The sequence below is a fragment of the Salvelinus sp. IW2-2015 genome, linkage group LG4p, assembly GCF_002910315.2.
Source record: "Salvelinus sp. IW2-2015 linkage group LG4p, ASM291031v2, whole genome shotgun sequence".
NCBI classification, from domain to species: Eukaryota; Metazoa; Chordata; class Actinopteri; order Salmoniformes; family Salmonidae; genus Salvelinus; species Salvelinus sp. IW2-2015.
This window is the reverse complement of record NC_036841.1, coordinates 12,074,360-12,099,231: the sequence shown is the minus strand read 5'-3', so window position 1 is coordinate 12,099,231 and position 24,872 is coordinate 12,074,360. Positions and strand designations below refer to the sequence as shown.

At 44.0% G+C, this 24,872-nt stretch overlaps 1 protein-coding gene and 1 long non-coding RNA gene across 3 annotated transcripts in view; one reads left to right on the top strand and one right to left on the bottom strand.

Moving 5' to 3' along the window:
* Positions 1-5,342, bottom strand: part of LOC111960529 (echinoderm microtubule-associated protein-like 2) — a 34,725-nt gene extending 29,383 nt beyond the window's left edge. Inside the window, exon 1 of one of the 2 annotated variants that reach the window (XM_023982557.2) lies at positions 5,208-5,342. In XM_023982557.2, the coding sequence (XP_023838325.1) occupies positions 5,208-5,280 (73 nt within the window). In that variant the 5' untranslated portion in view covers positions 5,281-5,342. The remainder of the gene's footprint in view (positions 1-5,207) is intronic. The other variant, XM_023982558.3, reaches the window with a different exon arrangement.
* Positions 5,343-5,504: 162 nt separating this feature from the next.
* The window catches only part of LOC111957684 (uncharacterized), a 32,192-nt gene continuing 12,824 nt past the window's right edge, over positions 5,505-24,872 (top strand). Inside the window, exons 1-2 of the long non-coding RNA XR_002876432.2 lie at positions 5,505-5,987; positions 21,831-21,988. This is a non-coding gene — a long non-coding RNA (uncharacterized lncRNA). The remainder of the gene's footprint in view (positions 5,988-21,830; positions 21,989-24,872) is intronic.

Here is a 24,872-nt window from a genome sequence, read left to right as displayed (position 1 = left end):
AAGTTGTACTGATAAATACAAGTTAATAAGAAATATTTACAGTGACATTATTAGTGTGTTTAGCCTACTCCTGCGCCTTAACTCCCAATCACGGTCTACCTCTTAGACAGGGTGTGATGCTCAGACTAAGCCATCCACATCCCCAGCTAGCCTGGCACCTAAGTTGTTTCAAATCAAAAACAACTCACTGTACTTCACTTTTGAGAGAATGTTTCCAACTCTGCCTGGTTGGGTTATGAACAGCTCTGCCTCCCTGACAACCTCCACAAAGGCTAGAATGTCCCCAGTCCCCAGCATGATGGATGCCACTAGACTTTAATGCTGCTAACTCAGCGTCTGTGGTGTCCATCAAGTCCTTGAGGACACCAATGGACTTGATAATCCTGTCTGCTGCTTGCTCAGTCATGTTTGGACCCAGGCCCTTCKAAAATTACTTCAAGAAGCTGAGGTGTTCCAGGTGTAAGTCAACGGGGATATTCTTTCCCTTCCCATTCCAGAACCTGTTCCATGTAAGACTGTGTGCCAACCGAGGGGAAAGAGTGGCAATGACTTGCAAGGGCAGTAGAAGGGTACTCTACGAATATTGGCTATGACCATAGATCTAGTAAAACAACAGAGCTACAGTGAATAACCTCATCAACAGGTTTATTACAATATTTATTAGTTTCCAAATAAACTTTATATTTCCATGTAAATACATGGGTAGCCATGAGAAAGACACATCAATATGACAACAAAAACAAAATCTCTCTCTCTCCAGATATACTCCAGACACCTAAATCAATCCTGCCATAAAGTTACAATCATTTATTAAAAGGTACATCAAAACAACTGCTACTGAAATTCAAGTAGGCCTACAATTTGAACACTGGCCTGAATGTCTGAGAGAAAAAATATAGATCCCAAAGATGGGAGATAAAACCTGAACATGAAGACTATGTGTGTGTGAGTGTATGTGTAATGCATAAACAGTTTTATTTTTTCTCTTATCTCAGGGCCCTATGATGCATTGCATTTGCAAAAGACCAAATTCGATAAAAGTCTGTCAGTCATTTGTGCACAAGGCCGCAGTATGATGCCACCATTGCTGAAGACACGCTCCACCGGGGCACTGGAGGCAGGCACTGCCAAGACCCTGATGGCCACTTGGGACAGTGAAGGAAGAGCCTTCCTGTTCATTGCCCAGAACAAGAGGGCATTCTGTCCTTCGCATATGTCAAGGTAGTGACTTAGCTGTAGTGGTCCCAACAGCTTTATTCTGCCTCTTACAGTATGCTGCAAACAGCTCTTCTTCTTGTCCAAGACTATGGTCCTCTCGCTCTTCCTCATCAACAAGAGGCACAGCTTGCTCAGTCCCTGCAGCCAGATCCAAGGCAGCTGCTTTGAGGTAGACTGGATCTGAAAAGGGGGCAGTGATTCCATTTTGTGTCCTGGCCATTTTCACATTGATGAAGATTCCAAGAAATCTTTTGGTTCATGGATGCCTGGAGACTTCTGACCAGGCCGCTCAGGAAATGGACGTGAGGCTTCCACTGTTCCAGGTGGTGATTCAGAGACAGGACAGAGGGAACAACATAACTGATTGTGACTATCTTCACCCCCTGAGTCATATCTGTTGCTTCTCCAAATTTCTTCAGGATGTCCACCAACTCCTTCAACTTATTCCACTCCTGTACTGTGAACAACAACTCCTTGTGCCCAGCCTTTTCTAGAACATGACTGAGCTTTAGATGGTCACATTGGATAACTGCCTTCACTTTTGTTGAGTTCCATCTTGTGTTGACAGCAGCAGGGATGCCTCATTCCCCAAATTCAGCCTCAAACACCTCTTTGAATGTTGTGCTTGTATGCAGCAGTGAGCTGATTTTTGATAACTTTGAAAGAGAAGGAGTCATCACTTTTGTTTCTTTCAAGCCATCTCCCACCACCAGCTGGAGAGTGGGCAAAACCCTGCAAGCGCTGTTTTTTTGCAATAGCAGCATCCACTGTTTGCTGGTCTTCCAGGGTTAGGTCATTCCAGAGCTCTGGGTCATCAAGGTGATCTTCATCATGTACTTCATCTTCTTGTTCAATGGGGAAGCACACCGTGAATGCTTTTCTCATGTTGGCAGCATTGTCACTAAAGATATGGTCCAATTTATCTTTAATGCTGTACTCACCACATATGGCCTCAAATTGCTCACAGATTCTTTTCGGCCGTGTGTGGGCCTTTGAAGCGGTCACAGGCCAAGAGATTGGACTTGAGCTGTATCCTCTCTCCATCTTTCTTCACACAGTGCAGGAACCCCCTCATCTTTCGGTCAGACCAAATGTCCACTGTGACTGAAACATGGTCTGTGTTGCTCAACTGAGTTTTCAGTTTTGAACGTCTCTCTGTAGCGAGGTTCTCTAATTTTGATGTCTATGTTCTACGACACACTTGGCTGCACTTACTGTCAACCACGGACAGAAAGTGACCAAAACTCTTGTTTTCCACAATAGACAGAGTCAAGTTGCAATTGATAACCAGGTCGGACAGTATTGCATTGTTAATAGCTTTCTGCTGTGGATGATTCATGCTGTACAGCCCTACACGGGTCTCCATGAACTGTCAAATTGGAGACTGTTGTGACACTTTGTTCATCTGGTATTGTTCAAATCTGTAATTGAGCGGCGGCAGTAGCGCCGCAAGTTTCTTCCCGCATGTTTTGCAAGTTGCAATACGTTTTCTGTTGACTACAGCGTAGTCTTTATATCCGAAAATAATAATTTGGGGTATCATCTTTCCAAGGGCTCCATCTGAATTCACCCGCCGACGTTCCTCGGCACTGCCAAGCGCAACTTTTTCTCCACTGGCACAATTTGATTGGCTGCTGTCCAAACTGTAATCCGTTGAATGAAGAGTTGACGCGCTACACACTTTTTTTAATAGCATAATTTTTCATATTTTGGCTTGGGAGGGTATCAAGTCAGTTCGAGTCAAAAGGCTCAAGTCCAAGTTAAGTCACGAGTAATTGGTGTTAAAGTTAGTCGAGTTGCAAGTCATCATATTTGTGACTCGAGTCCAAGTCATGTGACTCGAGTCCACACCTCTGGTATTAGGCGCATGTGACAAATAAAATGTGATTTGATTTGAAAACATCTCCCCTGAGAAAATCTTTCAGTGCAGTTATTTGCTTATGTTATGTCCTCCAGTTCTGATATAACTGCTCCTATAGCAGAATCAACACCAACCTCCTCAGGAGCAGCCATTGTTGTTATGATTTTCGACTTCTGTGCCCACAGATTATCAGAGGATGCTGATTGGTCCGGCCATACAGCGGCTAGAATGGAGAGGCTCAAATGATTTGAATCTTGTCGTGACCAAACTGTATCCGTGTAGCGAAACAGAATGTAAGCTTTCGAGATCAGGATGGTTCGTACGAGGCTAGAACATTACCAAAATTGAAATGAAACGTAACCATGTTTGAACTTTTAGGAAACGTTCTGTTAAAGTAATGAAATACCAAGATTTTTTTTTTTTTATGTCAAGTGACTTAAATGTGCTGAGAATGTTCCAAAGCCAAGCAACTGTCCTGCACCATTCACAGAAAGTTGTGGTAGGGTTGTATGCAAAATAACCATAGGACAACCACACTTTCACCAAGCTCTAAGAAACATATTGTAGCGACCCGCACAGACAGCGGTGTGTTATGTGGTAGGCTATTAGTGGGTTGTGTTGTACTTACCAGTGTTCGCGGGGTCCGACATGCCAATCAACCTGCTATCTGCCAATCATGGGGATGCCTGGAATGTTCTGATGCCGGGCATCCTGGTGTTTGGCGGAGTGGCGTGGAGGGGGGTTGGGCAGGGGGATGGAGCATTGGAAGTTAAGACCAGGTTTAGCCATTGTTCTCTCTCTTACGTCTGGGCTTCACAAGAGAAGGTCACAGTTGGCTTGTGGGGTATCTTTCGTATTTGGCGTGGGCTATGGCCAAACAGTAGCCTGTGTAAAGTTGGGTTAATAAACCGTCAATTCGTAAACTCAACCCTCTGTCTGGACAATTGTTCCTTTATGATCTTGTCAGGTCATTACAATATGGTTCTCAGAACGTTATGTCCTAGCTGGGTAGGCATTGGCCAACGGAGACCATGGCAGGACACCCCGGCTGGGTACTGTGCATAGTAGACCCTGCCATGGGAAATATCTTCTCATGGTTACAGGGTCAGGACAGCCTGGCCATTTGAACAGATGACATGCCTTTCTCCATGTCTGTCTACCTGTCACTCAATATGGTAGGCTATCTTCTACTTATAGGCTATTTTTAGACCTGCATGTAGCCCAATACACAGAACCTGAGTTTCACAGATTTTTGTTCAGCAATACATTAATTACCTTTCAAGTCTATTTAGGTACGCTACACGGTCCCTTCAAATATCCTATGTTTACTCGCAATTCAATTTCATCACACTGCTTACGTGCATAATTGGATTTGTGAACCATGTCAAATTGTATTGGATAGCATGGGTGCATAAAATATAACTAAATCCTGTAGAGTAAAAAACATTACCAGAGGTGTGTGTTTTCTTTTCTTCTCACGTGCATGAACCTGGTCTTGTGATGTGGCCAGTTACAGCATCATTGCATCAGCTTTTCTTTGATGAGCTGTATTGTTATGATCACCCTTTACACTACAGTCATGTCCAGCCCCTGCTGCCCCTCAAAAAGTGAACACCATTCTCTAATTTACAACAGAGAGATGAAGCCACAACAGTGTAATTCCTCTGCCACTCTTCTCTCTAAGGCAATTACACTTCATCTGAAACAGTGAAACCATAATATGCAAATAGTTCCACTATTAAATATCATAGAGATAGCCTATCTGTTTTCCCCCAGTCGGAAAATATTTTACATAAAGTCAAAGAGGGTTTGCAGGTCGGCTACACCAGAACCAAATCTTTTTCTAAATACATGGCTCTGGGTTACACCTATCACAACATAGCAGTGGGTTAACGAAGTTCACGACAGCCTGCTCTATGATGGATGGATAGATAGAGCATAGATCATTCTAACGATGCAAGCTAACATTCTATTCAATAATCTGTAGCTCGAGCTACATCTCTGTTTCGTGTAAACTGATAGGGAACCTGCAAACAGGTGCATGCAAACCTACAGTCCCAGCAGTGTGCCACGGTTCATATCAAAATCGATCGACTCAGAGCTGCAAGCAAGTCAAAGGCGAACTCACCATTGCAGTACTGGAGAAGGAGTGAAGTGGTATCATAAAGGTTCCCACATGATGAAGCGATCCTCTCCGACATTTCTTTCTTTTCAAGCAGACCCGTCACTTCCCCCCTTCTTGCAGCCTCCTTATCCGCACGTCTTTCCTCCTCACTCTTTCACATTCAGAAACCRTCAACACCTTTCGCTATTTGTCGCTCACCAGCGCCACTACTGTCTGCTCTCCGTATCTGTTACTATAGCAACAGCCTCACCATAGAGCATGCAACCATTCGAAACGGAAGGGGACGTGGTTGGTATTAGACACGAGATTCTTAAATCGCTTACATAAATAGATACTTCGATCAAATTTGAAATGAAAAATGTTGTCTACATTAAATGTGTTTAACGATATATCCACAACTCTCACTAATTTAAAGTTAATGCCGTTTGTATAAGCCTACTATTTGTTTTGTTTACTATGCTGAATAATTATTGCAGTAAGGTGTCTTTCCCGAGCACGTGACACCTCATTAATACATGCATAGAAATATAATTACTAGAACTGACAACTTGGAGGGGGAGAGGGTTGGAGGATGGAAATGGCGGCTAGTACTGCAGACGAAATGGAGAAAAGGTTGGTGAAGCAAAAGGTGTGGTGGAATGCTAACGATATGGGTGTCAGTTCTGATGGTATGGAGCAGAAGGATGAGGGTCAAGCACCGGAATGGTCGGTAGTGGAAAGAAGAGAGATCATGATACAGAAAGCTGTGGATCATCTAGTAAAGAAATGATAAAGAGGGACAAGGTAGGAATCAAGAGTAATGATGTGTTGGAGTGGAAAGTGGTGATAGTGTTTGATGAGACCACACGGTCTCACTTACACCCTATACGTCTAATGCTGTAGAGAAAGAGATAGGTGAAGTGAAATTAGCCTGGTTCATTTGAAATGGTAGATTGTTAATATTGTGTGGTAGCCAGGCTCAGCAAGAGAAGATTCTGAAAATGGAAAAACTTAATGGAAAGAAGATTAAAAGCCATGTCCCTGGTGCTTATGCTAGATTGAAGGGAGTCATCACTGGGGTCCCAATATCTATGTCCACAAATGATATTAAAGAAAATGTGAAGAGAGGCGGAGTGATTGGGGCCAAAAGGTTGATCACTAGGAAAGAGGGTCAAACAAGTGAAAGCTTATCAGTGATGCAGAGGTTTGAGAAAGTCTTGCAAGGAAAAGTACAGATAGGATTCCTTAGTTTCAATGTTAGAGAATTTGTCCCATATGTACTGCAGTGTTTTAAATACCAAAGAATGGGACATGTAGCTGCTCAATGTAAAATAAATAAAAAATATGTGTGGAGGTGCACATGATTACAGTGAACGTTAAGTGCTGTAATTGTGGGGGAGAACACAGTGCAGCGTTTGGTGGATGCCAAATACAGGGAGAGGCTAGAGAGGCTCAGGGATATAGGATCAGTCATGATGTATCATATGCAGAGGCTGTAAAACAGATTGGTAGAACTACAGTTGAAGTCGGAAGTTTACATACACCTTAGCCAAATAAACTGAGTGTAAATGTTTCACAATTCCTGACATTTAATCCTAGTAAAAATACCCTGTCTTAGGTCAGGATCACCACTTTATTTTAAGAATGTGAAATGTCAGAARAATATTTCAATGATTTATTTCAGTTTTTATTTCTTTCATCACATTCCCAGTGAGTCAGAAGTTTACATACACTCAATTAGTATTTGGTAGCATTGCCTTTAAATTGTTTAACTTGGGTCAAATGTTTCGAGTAGCCTTCCACAAGTTTCCCACAATAACTTGGGTGAATTTTGGCCCATTCCTCTTGACAGAGCTGGTGTAACTGAGTCAGGTTTGTAGGCCTCATTGCTCACACACACTTTTTCAGTTCTGCCCACAGATTTTCTATAGGAGTGAGGTCAGGGCTTTGATGGCCACTCCAATACCTTGACTTTGTTATCCTTAAGCCATTTTGCCACAACTCTGGAAGTATGCTCGGGGTCAATGTCCATTTGGAAGACACATTTGCGACCAAGCTTTAACTTCCTGACTGATGTCTTGAGATGTTGCTTCAATAGATCCACATAATTTTCCTCCCTCACGATAACATCTATTTTGTGAAGTGCACCAGTCCCTCCTGCAGCAAAGCACCCCCACAACATGATGCTGCCACCCCCGTGCTTCACGCTTGGGATGGTGTTCTTCGGCTTGCAAGCCTCCCCCTTTTTCCTCCAAACATAATGGTCATTATGGCCAAACAGTTCTATTTTTGTTTCATCAGACCAGAGGACATTTCTCTTATTTTTTTTCAAGGTAAAACAGAATTGTCCCAATCATGATTGATCGTACATTCCAACACAGTAGGTAGTGGCATGCACTTTAAACGTTTCTTTGTGGACCATCATGATATTATAGAAGAAGAAGGATTCAATGTGGAGAATGGAATGTAACCAGAGAAGAGGCGAAGTGAGGGGGAGAACTTGGCCGAAAATCTTTCTCTAGCAGGTGTAGTTTGTCATGTTTTTCGCTCACCAAGTGAGGAGTTCTTGTATGGAGGTCAATGATAGGTTTTGTCAACCAAATTCAACACTATAATGGCTTATTTGCTACATGTGGCTTATTTGATTAAATATATGTTTAATGATTCTGTTACGAGTTTTTTTAAATTCAAAATACAGAACAATTTACATTGTTACATCAAACAAAACAGAACGCAGGTATTAACAAGAAAATGCTAACATACAGAAATATCAAGTAATAAAAAATATATAAAATAAACAATTGTAGTGCAATTGTAATCACTGAAAAAAATATATGATTCAGGAAAATGTTATTCACTAGAGTTAATGTTTTAATAAAATAGTTACATTCAATCATGTATTAAGTATTTGGCATCAAGATTTTTTTTTAATTCACAATCATTTCAATGGTCTTGTTATCATTGCAATAGTAACATATTATATCCTTCATGTCAAAAACATGGGTAGTGTTCATAATGGTAAATAAGTATTTTGCAAGTTTTTCCCAAAATTATGACACAAATTTACATTCAAAGAACAAGTGAGACAGATTCACAATTTTCACAGAAAACACAGATATCATCAATAGCCACTGTGGTAAACCGTGGAGTGTTGGGTTGAGCGTGCAGAGATTGACACAGAAACAGGGAGGCTTTAGTCCACAAAAACAACTTTACTAAGACAGAAAATAAATATAACAAAGAAAATCACTTAGGTTTCGCTTGGTCCTTCTTCTCTACTTTTGCTTGGTGTCAGTCTCTCCCCCTTCTCTCCCGCGGTGTGCCACCGTGCTCCTTTTATTTGGCCTCCACGGCTGGTTGGCACTTTCCTCTAATTACCTCCACTTAGAGCTGTCCCTGTCGTGGTGCCCAGCTCCCGTATTACCAGCAGAGGGAGCCAATGTCGCCTCACGTACCTCCCTTCTATTACCATCCCCCAGGGTAGACCTCCTGGGATAACACCTCACCCCCCCCCTTTGCCCTGACTGGAAGGGAGGCATGCTCAGGTCTAGGTTTGCATCCCTCCTGGATAGGGCGTCCACATTGCCGTGCTGGGCCCCCGACCTGTGGATGACAGAGAATCGCTGTAAGGACAGGAACCAGCGGATGACAAGGTCATTCATGTCCTTACCTCTTGCCATCCACACAAGGTGGGCATGGTCAGTGATTAGGGTGAACTTCATCCCGAGGAGGAAATACTTGAGTGTCCAGTGCCCACTTCACGGCGAGGCACTCCTTCTCGACAATCGAGTATTTCTTCTCCCTCGGGAGGAGCTTCCTGCTGACATACATGGGGTGCTCCTCACCTTCCTGCTCCTGGGACAAAACGTGTCTGTCTGGACCAGGAGGTTTTTTGAGAAGTCCGGGGTGACGAGTACCGGGTGCGAACATAGCGCATCCTTCAGGGCCTGGAACGCCGGKTGTGTCCTCCGTCCATCACCCCGTCTGGAGTAGTTGTGCCTTTGTTAAGTCTGTGAGGGGAGAAGCTATTGCAGCAAAGTTAGGTACAAATCTACTGTAGTACCCTGCTAACCCCAGGAATGACTTCACCTGCCTCTTGGTTTGGGGGACCGGCCATCCCCTAATGGCAGCGATTTTTTTTTTTTTTCTTGGGGTTTCACATTTCCCCTCCCGATCTGATATCCCAGGTACTCCACCTCGGTGTAGCCCAGCTTGCACTTTTGGGGGTTCGCGGTCAGGCCTGAATCCCTTAGCGCATCAACCACGGCCTTTAACTTACAAAGATGTGAATCCCAACTGTCACTGTGCACAATGATGTCATCCAGATAAGCAGCTGCGTACTCACTGTGCGGACGCAGGACGTGGTCCATGAGTCGCTGAAAGGTCGCTGGTGCCCCATGGAGCCCGAAAGGCAGAAACCGGCAGTGGTTTAGCCCCCCGGGGTGGAGAAGGCAGTCTTCTCCCAGGAGGCCACTGTCAGTGGCACCTGCCAGTAACCCTTCGTCAGGTCTAAGGTGCTGACGTACCTCGCCATCCCCAAGCGGTCGATCAGTTCATCCTCCCGGGGCATGGGGTAGGCATCAAACTTACTGACCTCGTTCAGGCCCCGGAAGTCATTACAGAAGCGGACGTTTCCGTCCGGTTTCGGAACCAGCACTATGGGGCTAGACCACTCACTGTGTGACTCCTCCAGTAACCCCCATTTCTAGCATTGTCGTCACTTCCCGCTGGACCACCACCCTCCGGGCTTCTGGTATCCGGTATGGCCATTTACACACTTTTTCTCCCGGACGGGTGTGAATCTGATGTTCCACAAGATCCGTGTGCCCCGGCACCTCGGAGAACACGGCCGTATTCCGCTGCCCCCATTGCAACTTCGACCGAGGGCGGGACCTGCTGTGGCCGGGTCCACGTTACGCACAGCGCCTCACGTGCGTGCCATTTCTTCAGTAAGTGCACATGGTAAAGCTGGAGGGGTTTTCTCCGCCCCGTTTGGCAGACCTTATAGTTGTCGCCTACCCACTCAGCGATGCCGTAGGGCCCATGCCACGTAGCCAGGAATTTACTCTCCGTTGTAGGGATCAGCACCAAGACCTTCTCACCGGGTTGGAACTCTCGTGGTTGGGGCCCCTGGTTGTAGACACGCTCCTGGGCACATTGCGACTGGGCCATGTGCTCTCTTACCACTGGCCAAATCACCGTCATCCTCTCCCTCATCCCCTCCACATGTTCTACTACGCTGCGAAAGGGGGTCAGCTGCTCTTCCCAGACCTCCTTGGCTGTATCCAGCAGCCCGCGGAGCCGATGGCCATACAGGAGCTCAAAGGGGGAGAACCCCGTGGATGCTTTGGGTACATCGTGCACTGAACATCAGGTGGGGCAGCAGCTGGTCCCAGTTCCTCCTGTCTCTCTCGATGATCTTCTTCASCATCTGTTTTAGGGTCTTATTGAAGTGTTCCACCAGCCTGTCCGTTTGTGGATGGTACACACTGGTCCTCACCTGTTTTATTCGTAACAGATTGCAGACATCTTTCATCACAAGAGACATGAACGCGGTGCCCTGGTCCGTTATGATTTCCCGCGGAATACCCACCCGGCTAATAAATGGAAGAGCTCCCGTGCGATACCTTTTGCTGCCGCCGTGCATAGCGGGATTGCCTCAGGATACTGGGTGGCGTAATCCATGATTACCAGGATGTATTGGTGTCCCCTCGCGGTCTTCACCAACGGACCCACCAGAGCCATTGCCATCCGCTCGAATGGCACTCCTATAATGGGCAAGGGAACCAAAGGGTTTTGATAATGCACCCTCGGAGCTGTGATCTGGCACTCCAGACAACTACGGCAGTAGTCCTCTACGGCGCACTTGACTCCGGGCCAGTGGAAGCGGTTCCCAATCCGCTCCCTGGTTTTCTCCATCCCCAGGTGTGCCCCAAGCAGGTGGGTGTGGGCAAGCTGCAACACAGTCCTAACATACTGGCTGGGTATGAGCAACAAGTCTTTTGTCTCCCCATTATGCTTTACTACCTGACACAAATTATGCTTGATTGCGAAGTGGGGGTAGCGCCAATCACTTACCCCAGGTAACAGTACGCCATCCACCGCAARCACCTGGCCCCTAGCGTTCTGGAGATTGGGGTCTTCTAACTGGGCCGTCCCGAACTGACCTGTGAGGATTCCCGTGTCGGGAGGTCTGTCTAGGGCCTCCACCTCCATAAAGGGGAGCCTGAGGTCTTCCTCGCCCGGTGGCTCGCTTGACGGAGCGGGGTCGTTTACCTCCTCCGGGTCCGACTCGGGCCCAGTGGACACCTCTCGTGGCGGGGGTTGGGTTGCACAGGCCACCCTCCTTTTTCCTTTTCTTCCCATATACCGTGCTCGCCTCTCCAGGTAACTCCAGTGCCTGGAAGAGAGGGCAGTCTCAACCGAGGAGAATGGACATGGGTAGGTTAGGAACAGCTCCCACGTGCATCTGGCACTCCACCCTTGGGGTGGTTATCTGGCACCGTTGGGTGCTGGCACCGTTGGGTACCTCTTCGTGTCCCCGTGTACACAGGACATGGTCACCTCCTTGTCCCCCGGTTCCTCCTCCCCCCCCCCTCGTGTGAGCCACTGCGGGTGGGCCAGGGTCACCATGCTGCCGGAGTCCAGCAGAGCACTGGTGTCGACYCCATCGATTCGCACAGGAACCATCGGAGGGGCCGTCTCGGTGTGCGCCCAACAGGAGGTGACATAACTCGCCATCCGGGTTACCCCAGAGCTGGGGGATGCGGAGGGCATGGCCTCCTCCCGGCCGGGACAGCTCCACGTGAGGTGCCCCGGCTCACAGCAGCGTCTCTGATCTGGGTCCAGCAGCCGCTGCCATCGTCAGTTTGGGTCCCCCTCCCGCTTCACAGCCTCGGCTGGTTCCGTCCGGGCCCCCTTCAGCTCCTCGCCTCTCTGTGTTGTTCGTCCCCCTCGCCGCATCTCCTCTCTCGGCTCGGGCCCCTCAGCAGGTATTGGGTGTTCTGGTGAATTTCCACCGCAGTCAGCGATTCCTCCAGGCTCTGGGGGTTCTGCATGCTCACCGTCTTCCGCATCCCGTATGGCAGGGCCCAAAGGTATTTATCCAGAACGAGCTTGTCGAGCATCGGGAGGAACGGTACTTCCGTCAGTAGCCAGCCCTTGGTCAGGCGCACCAGGTCGCTCATCTGAGCCCGGGGGGAAAGGGTGGTGTCAAAGGCCCAGTCGTGGACCAGTTGTGCACGGCGTGCGAGATTGAACCCATAACGGCTCAGTATCTCCCGTTTGAGTCTCTCATAATTCACGGCCCGGTCAGTGTTCAAATCAAAGTAGGCCTTCTGGGCCTTCCCAGAGAGGTAGGGTGCCAACAGGCTGGCCCACTTGGGCTTGGGCCATCCTTCCTGCTGTGCCGTCCTCTCGAAGGTGCACAAATACGATTCCACGTCATCTTCCTCCCTTAACTTCTCTTGGATATGTGGGATGGTAGCGTCGCACCTAACCAACAGCCAGTGAAATTGCAGGGTGCCAAATTCAAAACAGAAATCTCATCATTAAAATTACTCAAACATACAAGTATTATACACCATTTTAAAGATAGACTTCTCGTTAATCCAGCCAAAGTGTCTGATTTCAAAACGGATTTACGGCGAAAGCACACCTTGCGAGTATGTTAGCTCAGTACATAGCCACAGAAAAACAGCCATTTTTCCAGCCAAAGAGAGTAGTAACAAAAATCAGAAATAGAGTAAAAATTKATCACTAACCTTTGATGATCTTCAGATGACACTTATAGGACTTCATGTTACACAATACATGTATGTTTTGTTCGGTAAAGTTCATATTGATATCCAAAAATCTGAGTTTAGGCGGGACGCTACTGTCTCACTTGGCAAAAAGCCAGAGAAAATACAGAGCGCCATATTCAAATAAATTACTATAAAAATCAAACTTTCATTAAATCACATGAAAGATACCAAATTAAAGCTACACTGGTTGTGAATCCAGCCAACATGTCAGAATTCAAATAGGCTTTTCGGCGAATGCAAACGATGCTATTATCTGAGTTAGCACCATTGTAAACAAAGAGAGATAAGCATATTTCAACCCTGCAGGCGCGACACAAAACGCAGAAATAAAAATATAATTCATGCCTTACCTTTGACGAGCTTCTGTTGTTGGCACTCCAATATGTCCCATAATCACAAATGGTCCTTTTGTTCGATTAATTCCGTCGATAGATATCCAAAATGTCCATTTATTTGGCGCGTTTGATCCAGAAAAACACCGGTTCCAACTCGTGAAACATGACTACAAAATATCTCAAAAGTTACCTGTAAACTTTGCCAAAACATTTCAAACTACTTTTGTAATACAACTTTAGGTATTTTTTTAACGTAAATAATCTATAAAATTTAAGACAGGATGATCTGTGTTCAATACAGGATTAAAACAATCTGTAGCATGCTTTCTGGTCATGCGCCTCTATCTAACAGGACACTTCAAGTGACCCTGATTCAAAATGGCCGCATTTCTTCATTACACAAAGGAAAAACCCTCAACTAATTTCTAAAGACTGTTGACATCCAGTGGAAGCGGTAGGAACTGCAAGAAGGTCAATTATAAATCTGTATTCCCAATGAAAATCCATTGAAAAGAGTGACCTCAACAAAAACAAATCTGAATGGTTTGTCCTCGGGGGTTTCGCCTGCTAAATAAGTTCTGTTATACTCACAAACATGATTCAAACAGTTTTAGAAACTTCAGAGTGTTTTCTATCCAAATCTACTAACAATATGCATATCTTATCTTCTGGGGATGAGTAACTGGCAGCTGAATTTGGGTATGCTTTTCATCCAAACGAGAAAATGCTGCCCCCTATCCTAGAGAAGTTAACTGAACCAGGAACTGACTCGGGCCAAACTCCTGAACCCTCCCAACCTTCAACTGGGCTACCTCCGCTACCAGTCTGCGGTTTTGTTGGTGCTGCTCCTCCAGAGCTTGCTCCTGGAGAGCCTGTTGCTTCTGCTGGCTGAGGATGAACCGAGCCACCAGCTCCTCCATGGTAATCTCCGTACGCTTGACCCCACGGCACCCAAAGCTCTTCTCTACTTTTGCTTGGTGTCAGTCTCTCCCCCTTCTCTCCCGCGGTGTGCCACCGTGCTCCTTTTATTTGGCCTCCACGGCTGGTTGGCACTTTCCTCTAATTACCTCCACTTAGAGCTGTCGGTGTGCCCAGCTCCCGTATTCCCAGCAGAGGGAGCCAACGTCGCCTCACGTACCTCCCCTCTATTACCATCCCCCGGGGTAGACCTCCTGAGATACTACACCACACATTTGGATATCATAGAATTACATGGATATATCTTATGTAAAAATTTTACGTGCACTTCCTTAACTTTGTTTGGTATACGATATTTGTAAGGCCTTAACCATGCATTTTTCCAGACAATYTCAGGAATAAGCATGTTCCAGAAAAAGTTTCCTCTCTGTGTAAGTTGGTTTTTTGAATGAAGAATTAGTCTTATATATTTATTACAACAAGATTTCTCAAGTAAGCCCATGCCTTCCAATCTGAGTTCTGGATAAACTTTGTGATCATTACCAAAGCTAAGATGAGATTTCATTAGTGTAGTTAGACCACTGGGAACGACTTTGATCACAGAAATAAACTCTCTGAAAGGTATTGGAAACTCTTTCAATGTTATAAATTGTTCATATGTGAGAATATTACCCTTGTTGTCYAAAACATCAAGAACAAAGTCAATATTCCTCTCATGACAGCTGGGGTAGAACAATGACTTATTCCTTACAGTTATGTCTGAATTATTCCACAAAATAGCTTTATGTGGGGGAAAATTGTGCAGGAAACCTATTTTCCAGGCCATTAAAGCTTGTTGGTGAAACCTAGCCAATTTAGCGGGTAATCTTTCAGGAATATAATTACATTTCAGTAAAAATTGAAGACCTCCAAACTTATTAAACACATTATTTGGAATGAAATACCATATTGCATCAGTACTGATCAAACATCTTTTCAACTAATTGATCTTGAAAGTGTTATTTATGTCACAAAATCCAACACTTCCAGAACGCCTTCACCTCTTTTATGAGAGGACTGACTTTTTTTGTTTGTGAGACTTATTTTTCCAGATGAAGTCAAGAAAGGTCTTATTGATCTCTTTACAAGTAGCAGGATTTACAAATAAAGATAATGAGGGGTACAAAAAATGAGACAGTCCCTCTGCCTTGGACAGAAGTACTTTCCCAAGTATAGAAAGATCTCTTTTTAGCCAATTATTAAATATATTTTTGGTTTTCTTAATTTTAGGAGAGAAATTCATATGTTGTCTGACTAAGTGTTTTTTTGTATTCCTAAATATTTAACAGTCAGTTACAGGAATATTTTCTATTTCTTTATTATCAGTCAAATAAACATACGATTTCACATTTAGAAACATTCAGTTTTAATCCTGATGCAATAGAAAATGCAGTTATAGCATTAAGGGCATGGGCGACCTGGTCTTTGTCTCTTAAGAAAAGAGTAGTAACATCAGCCAGTTGGGAAATGTTGATTTCTTTGTTAAAAATGGTTAATTCCGTTGTTACGAGTGTACTGACATAAGTAGGACGCGTGACATCACGGCAACTTTGTGAAAAAACACTATATCGGTGTTGTGCCTGGATGTCACTATTTACCACAGACACAAAGTCTTAAACCCCGCCTATTTCTACAATTTATATATATTTTTTAACCTTTATTTAACTAGGCAAGTCAGTTAAGAACAATGCACATTTTAGTTGTCATGATTTTTTACGATATAGCCACGATATCTTTGACTTTCGACTGTGGTAACTAGTGGAAACCGTTGTGACTGTTGTTCACACGCGTATCTTCCCTCTCATTGGTTAGAATGTTCCCACCTGATCTTGCCTCCTCTGACTGCCTTCCATTTGTGAATAAATGTATTTTAATTGTTAGAGCGTACACTAGAGCATCTGGTCAATATAATGGATAATCTGTGATGCATCTTTACTTCGATTTTAGTCAACAGAACGCACAAATATTTAATTTTAAGCTGTTGATTGGTCCATAGGCTACATGCAATATTTATTGTTACGAATGAGAAGTTACCAATTTCCTCTTATATTTTATCAAGGCCACATGTTCTAAGACATTGATATATAATTTTATGAAAGGTTGCATATCATACCTGATAGGCCCAAAAATGCCAAACCTGCAACGTGTCTACAAATAATATTGGTGATTTCACGGATTATATTTTCCTATCACTAGAGGGCGATATTGCACTTGTCTTTATCACTCCATTGAATCTCAATAGTCTACTGGAAGAAGAATCAGACTGTCTATCCCTCTTTCCATATAACTATAGCAATGCTCTAAGACATCTCCAGCAGTTGACTACAGAGATGATCAGTACACAGTGAGGATGTCATAATAGTTATTTTAGTCAGATGGGTTGCCTCCCGTAATATTCCAGCTAGGTCTGGGATTTCCTAGAGTACCCAGCTAGCACATTTGGTTCCTTGGAAGTTGTGGGAACGTATGTTTTTGGTTCTCGAACAATTTGAGAACATGACTTTAAAAACAAGCACCAGGAAACCTGAAGGAAACATTTTGCTGAAGTACTGACATTCCCACAGAAGAATGTTGTTTCTTAACGTTCTTGGGACGACTTGAGAACATGACTTTAGAACCATGAGCAAACCTGTATGAAATGTAATGCTGAATTACTGACATTCCCACAGAAGAATGCTATTACTTAACGTTGTCTGAACTTTTTGAGAACATTCCCAATGCCAAACCAGTTGGAGAACATTACTAGAACATTACTAAAATTGTAAACATATTTAGGAAATGTTCTGTTAAAGTAATGAAATACCAAGAAAATAAAACATTTGGGGGTCAAGTTAAATGTGATGAGAATAATCCAAAGCCAAGCAAATACTCTGAACCATTCCCAGAAAGTTGTGGGAAGGTTATATCAAAGAACCATTGGACAACTGTAACGGATGTGAAATGGCTAGCTAGTTAGCGGGTACGCGCTACTAGCATTTCAATCAGTTACGTCACTTGCTCTGAGACTTAAGTAGGGTTTCCCCTTGCTCTGCAAGGGCCGTGGCTTTTGTGGAGCGATGGGTAACGACGCTTCGTGGGTGTCAGTTGTTGACGTGTGCAGAGGGTCCCTGGTTCGCGCCCGTGTCGGGGCGAGGGGATGGTTTAAAGTTATACTGTTACATTGGTGCCGTGACCCGGATCACTGGTTGCTGCGGAAAAGGAGGAGGTTGAAAGGGGGGTGAGTGTAACGGATGTGAAATGGCTAGCTAGTTAGCGGGTACGCGCTACTAGCATTTCAATCAGTTACGTCACTTGCTCTGAGACTTAAGTAGGGTTTCCCCTTGCTCTGCAAGGGCCGCGGCTTTTGTGGAGCGATGGGTAACGATGCTTCGTGGGCGACCGTTGTTGATGTGTGCAGAGGGTCCCTGGTTCGCGCCCGTGTCGGGGCGAGGGGACGGTTTAAAGTTATACTGTTACACAACCACGCCCTCAACTAGCCCTAAGAAACACATGCAAGGTTCCCAGAACGTTAGGAGAAGGTTATTTTTCAAACAACCAAACAAATGAAATCAAAACTAAGATTATTTGTCACGTGTACAGGCTCTAACCAATAGTGCAAAAAAGGTATTAGGTGAACAATAGGTAAGTAAAGAAATAAAAACAACAGTAAAAAGTAAAAATAACAGTAGCGAGGCTATAAAAGTAGCGAGGCTTCATACAGTTACCGGTTAGTCGGGCTGATTGAGGTAGTATGTACATGTAGATATGGTTAAAGTGACTATGCATATATGATGAACAGAGAGTAGCAGTAGCGTAAAAGAGGGGTTGGCGGGTGGTGGGTTTTTACAGGGGAATGTTATGTACAGTGCATTCAAAGACCCCTTCCCTGTTTCCACATTTAGTTACGTTACAGCCTTATTCGAAAAATTATAAAATAAATGTTTTCCCTCATCAATCTGCACACAATACCCCATAATGACAAAGCGAAAACAGGTGTTTAGAAATACCTTATTTACATAAGTATTCAGACCCGTTGATATGAGACTCGAATTTGAGCTCTGGTGCATTGTGTTTCCATTGACCATCCTTGAGATGTTTCTACAACTTGATTGGGGTCCACCTGTGGTAAATTCAATTGATTGGACATAATTTGGAAAGGCACAAACCTGTCTATATAAGGTCCCACAGTTGACAGTGCATGTCAGAGCAAAAACCAAGCCATGAGGTCGAAGGAATTGTCTCTAGAGCTCAGAGACAGTATTGTGTCGAGGCACAGATCTGGGGATGGGTACCAAAAAATGTCTGCAGCATTAAAGGTCCCCAAGAACACAGTGGCCTCCATCATTCTTAAATGGAAAACGTTTGGAACCACCAAGATTGTTCTTAGAGCTAGCCTTCCTTGCCAAACTGAGCAATCAGGGGAGAAGGGCCTTGGTCTGGGAGGTGACCAAGAACTCGATGGTCACTCTGACAGAGCTCCAGAGTTCCTCTGTGGAGATGGGAGAACCTTCCAGAAGCACAACCATCTCTCAGCACTCCACCAATCATGCCTTGGGGATTTGTTTCAGCAACAGGGACTGGGAGACTAGTCAGGATTGAGGGAAAGATGAACGAAGGAAAGTACAGAGAAATCCTTGATGAAAATCTGCTCCAGAGTGCTCAGGACCTCAGACTGGGGCGAAGGTTCACCTTCCATCAGGACAACAACTCTAAGCACACAGCCAAGACAAAGCAGGAGTGGCTTCGGGACAGGTCTCTGAATGTGCTTGAGTGGCCCAGCCAGAGCCCGGACTTGAACCCAATTTAACATCTCTGGTGAGACCTGAAAATAGCTGTGCAGCGACACTCCCCATCCAACCTGACAGAGCCTGAGAGGATCTGCAGAGAAGAATGGGAGGAACTCCCTAAATACAGGTGTGCCAAGCTTGTAGCGTCATACCCAAGAAGACTTGAGTTTGTAATCGCTGCCAAAGGTGCTTCAACAAAGTACTGAGTAAAGGGTCTGAATACTTATGTAAATGTGATATTTCTAAAAACCTATTTTTCTTTGTCATTATGGGTTATTGTGTTAAGATTGAGGGGGGGGAAACTATTTCATCCCATTTTAGAACAAGTCTGTAACGTAACAAAATCTGGAAAAATGAATGCACTGTAAGTGTTCTCTAACACACCAAAATATTATGTTATTTTATTGGTTTATTTGAACGTTCTCAGAACTGTGATGTTCCCTAAAGGTTCTCCTTTGGTTATTAGAAAAGTTACTTTCCCACAACATGGAGGAGGAGGTGTGGTGTTGTGTTTTTTTTTTACTGGTGACACTGTCTGTGATTTATTTAGAATTTAACTTAACCAGCATGGCTACAGCATTCTGCAGTGATACGCCATCCCATCTGGTTTGCGCTTAGTGGAACTATCATTTGTTTTTCAACAAGATAATGACCCAACACACCTCCAGGCTGTGTATGGGCTATTTGACCAAAGATAGTGATGGAGTGCTGCATCAGATGTTCTGGCCTCCACAATCACCCGACCTCAACCCAATTGAGATGGTTTGAGATGAGTTGGACCGCAAAGTGAAGGAAAAGCAGCAAACAAGTGCTCAGCATATGTGAGAACTCCTTCAAGACTGTTGGAAAAGCATTCCAGGTGAAGCTGGTTGAGAGAATGCCAAGAGTGTACAAAGCTACCATCAAGGCAAAGGGTGGCTACTTTGAATAATCTAAAATATACTTTGATTTGTTTAGCACTTTTTTGGTTACTACATGAGTCCATGTGTTATTTCATAGTTTTTATGTCTTCACTATTATTCTACAAAACCCTGGATTGAGTAGGTGTGTCCAAACTTTGACTGGTACTGTTCAAGGTTAATTAAATTGTTATTTAGTATCTAGCTAACAATCCAGTTTGCATGAAATGGATGGCTATAGGCTCACTTATCATCTAATTCATTATCATCAAACACAATTAAGCACAAGAACACACACAATGATTACAGTAACAAAGAATATTTAATTTAAAATCATTGTCATTCATTACTTCGTCCTTTTCTGTTTCACGGGAGTTCGAGCTAGCGATCAGCAGGCAGATACGACTGCTCCATGCGCTTTGAGAACTACCACAGACTTCAAACAAAGCTGTTTTTCTAATAATGTATTTATTAGAAAGATGTCCGTTTGGGTTCAGAAAGCGTTTGGCTTGTCATAAAATTGGCGCAAAATGTACTACCGTTGCTGTGTGTGGGGGAAATCCCATGGGCACCAATACAATAACAGCTGGCTCAGGTCTACTTAACGGAAAGATTCACCCATATTGAATGTTATATCGTATTTGTGCATATCTGAGTGATGTTCTATCGATTCCAATGGGTCATTTCGTGTGTCTCTGAGCTATTCGCCGTTCAAGCAGGCAGAAATAAAGCCGGTATGACAAGTTTTGCGTCATATGATCAGATCATCATGTGATCATTTTCTGCCTGTATTTCTGCCTGCTTGAATGGCGAATTGCTCATGTACACATGGAAACATGAAATGACTCCGGGAATCGATAGAACATCGCTTCAATATTCAAAATGGGCGAATCTTTCCTTCAATAAACCCCCCCCCCCCCCCCCAACCCTCCCGCTTGCCCCACCCGCCCCGACCCACCAAAAAAAACAATGAGTTGTCTCGGTTTCTATACGGTGCCTGTTACGGCACAAAAAAACTAGCTAGAGGGCAAACATGGACCGATGTTTTATGAATATCCTATAGGACAGGTTACATTGCATTGTGTTGGGGGTTTATCTGTCCATGTAGTACTGTAGGCCTACATGCAGTAAACAGTACATTGCAGATTACAATGCACTTCAACAGTCTTTTTTTTGTGTTATTCATTAGAAAGTAACATACGTTGCTCTATGGTCTTTTTAAATCTCCAGTTGTTCTAAATTTCCATGTTTTTCTTTATGATTCTGTCTAGGCAGAATTAGGGACAGTAAACCCAACTGACTTCTTCAGACTTCCAAAACAGACTGAAGCTGAATCATTTTGTAACGCATCTTATCTCCAGATCGTTTAAATACAGATGGGTGTTTATTAGAATGGGTGTAAAGAGCAAACTTGGCAAGTGACCTCATGCAGGATATACAGAACACCAATCTTAACCCCGAGATAAAGCTCAGACAGTCACACACAGTTTGAATGAAACCCCTGGTCAAATATATGTACAAATAAATATTGGGTTCTATTGTAAATCAACCAATATGAAAGAAACAAGTGAAATCTCATCTAAATAAATATGAGTTGAGGGAATGATAACAGGCCTCGTTTAGGCTTCTGTCACATCTCTATCTCGTGTACGGTGTAGAGAGAACTGTAGAGGGAGCTGCCTCACAGCATATAGCAACCACCTTCCATTCCATTCCTCACATCTCTTGTATCTCCATTGATCAGAGGTCCATTACCTTAGTCGCTCATTCTGAGACTTTAGATGATGAGTGGAAATGCATATATAAAAGTATCACACTGGCTCTCAACAATGTCAGTGTGCATTATATGATCTTGATTGATCCTCCATTTTTCTCTGACCCACAGGTCCCAGGTCCCGAGAACCTTTTTATTCTCACTCAACAGCTTCATCATTACTCAAGGCCACAATGGAACAGAATAGTGCACCTTGGTGGATCTTGACTAATCTGAGAGCAGAGTACTGGTGCACACGGAAGGCATCGCTTAAGAAAATCTCAAGGAAGGTGAGGCTCGCCGTATGAGCACAGCATGCTAACACAGCACTTAAAGTGAAAACCGAAAGGTAACACTATACAGAAATGGCCAGTGATAACCTTATTTCTGTACAGGAGGAGGCGATGCCAAAGTGCACTCAGACAACTGACCCTAGTTTTTGACTGCTTCAGATTGAGATAGATAACGTATGCTAGAGAGAGAGACTGTTATGCTGGTGAATGAGGACCCAAAAGCGACGTAATAGAAACAGAGTCTTTATTCCAGTATTAAACAAACAATGATTCTCCTGGATATTATCAAAGGTAAATCCAAAACAGGAAACTGAAATCCTCTCGTCAGTAGAGAGGAACGACTGGAGACGCGACCACAGACTGCAGGTCGCTTCAGGAAGGCACAGGCGTAGGCTGACTAGACACCTGCTCACACGCAGTATCTGAAGAAGGCAAAAACACGACAGGGCGGAACAAGGACACAGAACAGCAAACATCAAACAAGAATCCGACAAGGACAGAAGCGGAAAACGGGAGAAATAGGGACTCTAATCAGAGGGCAAAATAGGGGACAGGTGTGAAAGAGTAAATGAGGTCGTTAGGAGAATGAGAAACAGCTGGGAGCAGGAACGGAACGATAGAGAGAGAGAGCGGGAGAGGGAGAGAGGGAGGAGGAGAGAGAGGGATAGAAAGAGGGAAAGAACCTAATAAGACCAGCAGAGGGAAGCACAGGGACAAGACATGATGATCAAAGACAAAACATGACAGAGACATGGTAAATAATGTTATATGGTCTGTCAGTCCTATTAGTAGTCCAGCGTCTCTACATTACACCTCTCCCTGTGATAAGAATGAGATTCACATTTCATTGACTTGCTTTAATGCGCATGAATTTGTCTTCCGGATGCACTTAGTCAGTTTGATTTCCATTTTGCCTGGAGGAGGAACTTTGGGAAGTCACGCAGTGAGCCTCCCGCTGAGGCCTAGTGCAGAAAAACCAAACCAGAGGCAGCTCTCCTATCTCTAGATAGGGTTTTAGCAGGCTCTGATTATGCCTGAGTATGTGCATCCACCTCACAGACCTCTCAACAGGGAGCAGACAGACAGAAAGAGCACCAATGCTACTGGATAGACTCATGTCTGCTCCATGCTCCTGGCCAAGATGGACATGTTTACATTGGACATGTTTTTAGATCTTCAGGAGATACGCATCCAACCAATGGGTAGAATAACATTATTTGTGACTTCCCTGGATCAAAACCAATATTATATAAAGCCCTCTCGTTCAAACACAATGAAATTGATGCATACAGTACAGTAGCTTTTTGTGCACAATATCTTTTTTTACCAATGATTTTGTACTCATGGAATAGTATTTTGCTCTGAATATGTCTTCCTTTTGCATTTGGGGGATTAAAAGATGGAGAGGTCACTGGCACCAAAGAAAGGACATAGCTATTATAAGGGACAGCACCGTTGACATAAGCATTGGACACACGGCATTGACTCCCTGTGCGGAAAAGTCTCCGTAGACCTCAAATGCTGCCTTACTGAAATCCAAGGACACATCTGACAATTGACAGGAGTGATGTATGTCTGGCGCTGGCACTGTAACCACAGCCAGTCTGGGAGGAGAAAGGTGCCAAATGACTTGCATATACGGCTTTTACACTTGGAAATGAGCTGTCTTGGAAATGAGCTGTCAATAAGACCGTACAAATCTGCAAAATGACAATTCAACTTAATGCAAGATGATGATAATGGCACAATACCTCAAAAATATTAGATTAGGAGTGACAAGAAAATGTGCAACACAATGCAGGGAAATCATTCTAGAAAGCAATTAAACGAATCCAATGCCTGCACAGCTCCAGAGCACATTATTACTAACCCTGACAAAAATGTTGCATCTATGCATTGACCTCTAAAGTTATACAGTTGGGATAGAAGGTGAGGATCTATTGCACCTCTCTGCGGATAGTGTAAGAGAATTGCCCCATGGGAGCTGGGGCTCTTGCTTTTCAGGGGATTTTGGATCCTATCCAAGACTGTCAGAGAGCACAGAGCAGCGGTAGTGTCTCTTCCTCCACCTTTAGAATGTACTGCTGATTAATACTTCCTGTATTCGAATACGATTCTCTTGTGAGCCTGCTGTATGCAGATTTCAGACAGACAAAAACCTCTCCCATTTTATAGTGAAAATGCTTTCTTGTTGAGGTTGCTGTGCTTGGCGGAATGAGAATGCGTTGCAGGCCACAGTGCTGCTAAAGTAATTCAGGTGCACTAAAATGGTCCAGTGACACAGGCACACATGTTTTGACCAACAGGCTGCTAGGTAAACCTTGCATGCCTTCCACCGTGTCCAGAATCATTTATGAGTGTGACATCATAATCACCTTTAACACACTCCACATTTACATTTACATTACATTTACATTTAAGTCATTTAGCAGACGCTCTTATCCAGAGCGACTTACAAATTGGTGCATTCACCTTATGATATCCAGTGGAACAACCACTTTACAATAGTGCATTAACCTCGACAATTACTCTAGACTACACAATTATCTTGGATACAAAGACGGCTATGTAGCCAGCTAAGAGTCAAACAAATCAAACTGTTGTACTGTAAAAAAAAATGTAATACTACCTGTAATACTACCTGTGGAGCAAAGCGGAATGCAACTACTCGCTCCAAACCAAACCGGAAGTGCGTATCGTAGAGGGAGAGGCAATAGAAGTGTTGTTTCTTGTATTATTGTCTTTTGTGTCTTTAGAGGACTGCTTCACCTTAATGTCCCTTTCCCTTTTCTTCTGTCCTTTTTTTGTCCCACTTTGTCCCTTCTTTGTCCTTCTTCTCTTCTGCCAACTAGACACTCCTTGTTAGCTAGCTAGCTTCTTT